General features: G+C 54.2%; 1 protein-coding gene across 1 annotated transcript; it reads right to left on the bottom strand.

Moving 5' to 3' along the window:
* Window positions 1–1,731: 1,731 nt before the first annotated feature.
* LOC131094400 (olfactory receptor 14C36-like) lies at window positions 1,732–2,664 on the bottom strand. The gene has a single exon (XM_058041993.1). The coding sequence runs from the start codon at window positions 2,662–2,664 to the stop codon at window positions 1,732–1,734; it is 933 nt and encodes a 310-aa protein (XP_057897976.1).
* Between the last annotated feature and the right edge of the window lie 485 nt (window positions 2,665–3,149).

Raw genomic sequence — 3,149 nt, 5'->3', positions numbered from 1 at the left:
AGTTTGGGGATGGTTGCCAGGCAGCCCTGGCTCTGAACAACAGCATCTGCAGTGGGACAGGAAACTCCCAGCTGATGGGAACAAACTTTCTGGCTGAGTGCAGAGGCCAGGACAAAGCTGAGTGGTTTCTGTGGTGTCCCCCAGCCCTTGCTGGCCCCAGGGGCTGATGGCATTTGTGCTCCCTCATGTTCATGTCCCCACAGCAACAGCATGGGGGTGCTCCTGCCCGCTCTGTGCAATACAAACAGGGCTGCTGAGCCAGCGCTGCCATGTCTGTGCCTGCAAGGATGGGTCACCTGTGTGATCTGGGGGAGAGGCCAGGGCTGCAGAGGGGGATGTTGTTGGCAGCTCCATCAGGACGCTCTGGGACGCTGCCCTGGGCTGTGCAGCGCACTGGGGATGGATCAGCCTCTGCTCTGCTGCTCCTTCCCGTCTCCCCCAGGGCCCTTGCAGAGCCCCAGCCATGCTGTTTGCCCACAGCCAGCCTGGGGCTGCTCACGGGACTTTTCTGTACTGAGCATTGGCCTGGGCATGTTCTTGAGAGAGCCTGGGCAAAAAGCCTGGAGCCCCCCGGCCCTGGCCTGAGGTGTCAGCACTGCCCCAGCAGTGCCCATGGCCTGTCCCTGCTGCAGCCCCGGCACTGCCACCCCCAGGGCTGTGCCTGGCCCTGAGAGCACTCAGGCCCTACAGCAACACCAGGGCCACCAGGGCAGCGGGGCAGGGCCATGGCAGCTGTGGGAACTCAGCACATCAGTCCTGATGTGCAGAGTCACCGAGATAACCCTTGGGGGGCTCGGAGGTCCTGGAATGTTGCCAGAAGTGTCTGGTGGCTGGACTTTGATCCTGCACAGGAGATGACACCTCTATGAGGATGGGTGGATCTCACGGGGATAAATGGTGAAGGGATAGGTTAATTATAGTGTGAAACACAGGTTTTAGAATTTCGGTACAGGGGGGTCTAGAGAAGTAAGATGGAGGAATTGGGGTATGTCCTGTCCTTCTTCTCCTTCTTCTTGTCCTCCATCTTCTGTGGTGGTGGTGGCACTTTGGGATTGGTTCTTACTAAAAGTTCACTTATCAATAAGGATAAAAGGCATTGGGGAAAAGAGGTAAATATCTTATATGTAGTTTTGGGTATAAAGATAAGTGACCACCCCGAGGGCTCTCAGTGTGCTCATGGCCGGCGTGCTGTGCGGACCTCTGTCGGGCCGAGAGAAAATCTTGTAGATAAAAACTAATAAACACTGAAGACAGAGAAAAAACCTGAAGACTCTTTTCGTCCTTTGGAGCGCGGGCTGTCCCAAGGCCATCCCGAGCCTTTCCAGGCCATCAAAAACAGCCAAGAACGGGATAGGCAGCAGCACTGGCAACACCAACTGCTGCTGCTGCTGGGCACAGCTGCTGGGCCAACACTGATCGTCCCAGCTCTGCACACAGACATTGCTGCTGCAGCTCCAGAGAAGGCAACAAAAGGGGGATCCCTGCAGAGAACTTTGCTGGGAGTTCCTTTAGTTCCTTTAAAGCCACCAAGGTTGCAGCCACTCATTGACACAATCTGTGGCCAAACAGAAGATGGTGAGAAACAAAATGAAAAATGGCACAAATAATGACATTTCTTTTTGGACAACATGAAAAAGCTAAAGCAAATTAAAAGAACTTCCAAAATGAAACCAATGAGAAGTGACAAAGTTTACTTTTATTACAAATGATTGATTTTAACTGGCCAACAGTTTAACGTTTCTGATACCATCCAATCATCAGTCTCCTCACTGCAGCCTTGAGCTCCTGGTTTCTCAGGCTGTAGATGAGGGGGTTCAGGGCTGGAGGCACCACTGAGTACAGAACTGACAGGACCAGATCCAGGGATGGGGACGAGATGGAGGGGGGCTTCAGGTAGGCGAAAAAAGCAGCGCTTACAAAGAGGGAGACCACAGCCAGGTGAGGGAGGCATGTGGAAAAGGCTTTGTGCCGTCCCTGCTCAGAAGGGATCCTCAGCACTGCTCTGAAGATCTGCACATAGGAGAAAACAATGAACACAGAACAACCAAACACCAAAAAGGCACTAACACTGAGAAGCCCCAGTTTCCTGAGGTAGGAACTGGAGCAGGAGAGCTTGAGGATCTGTGGGATTTCACAGAAGAACTGTCCCAGGGCATTGCCATGGCACAGGGGCAGGGAAAATGTATTGACTGTGTGCAGCGCTGAATAGAGAAGACCACTGGCCCAGGCAGCTGCTGCCATGTGGACAGAAGCTCTGCTGCCCAGGAGGGTCCCATAGTGCAGGGGTTTGCAGATGGACACGTAGCGGTCATAGCACATGATGGTCAGGAGAGAAAGTTCTGCTACCATGAAGAAGATAAGCAGAAATACTTGGGTAGCACATCCAGTACAGGAGATTCTCCTGGTGTCCCAAAGGGAATTGTGCATGGCTTTGGGGACAGTGGTGCAGATGGAGTCCAGGTCGCTGAGGGCCAGGTTGAGCAGGAAGAAGAACATGGGCGTGTGCAGGTGGTGGCCGCAGGCTACAGCGCTGATGATGAGGCCGTTGCCCAGGAGGGCAGCCAGGGAGATGCCCAGCAAGAGGCAGAAATGCAGGAGCTGCAGCTGCCGCGTGTCTGCCAATGCCAGCAGGAGGAAGTGCCTGATGGAGCTGCTGTTGGACATTTGCTGGTGCCTTGGCATGGGGATCTGTGAAAAAACTAATCATGGAATAGTTGGTCTTGGATAGTACTTTAAATATCCCAGCACAGCCTGGAGGCACTTTCCCCCCACTGCCTGCCCAGGGCTCTGCTGCCTGGAGCTGTCCCTGCCAGCACAGGGTGCCCATGGCTGGGCCCTGCCAGCGCTGCCAGAGCCCAGCCCAGCCCTAGGGGCTCAGCTCTGCCCTGCACACCCCTGCCAGCTCTGCCCTGCACACCCCTCCCATCTCAAGCACTGCTCAGGGGCAGCTCTGGCTCTGCAGGCTCTGATAGCAACATCAGAGCAACCCTAAGGAGGTTGGCAAAGCGACACTGATGCTGCCTCTAAGGGCCCTGTGCTGATATCTGTAATTTCCTGATTTAGTAAGATTGGAGAAAAATTTCTTTTTTCTCATCCTGGACTGAGAGATGATTATCTATGTGCAATTTCCCATCCAGGAAACCCAGAGC

This window comes from Melospiza georgiana, chromosome 29, assembly GCF_028018845.1.
Source record: "Melospiza georgiana isolate bMelGeo1 chromosome 29, bMelGeo1.pri, whole genome shotgun sequence".
Lineage (NCBI taxonomy): Eukaryota > Metazoa > Chordata > Aves > Passeriformes > Passerellidae > Melospiza > Melospiza georgiana.
The sequence above is the reverse complement of the archived record's forward strand: the minus strand, read 5'-3'. Positions and strand labels throughout refer to the sequence as shown.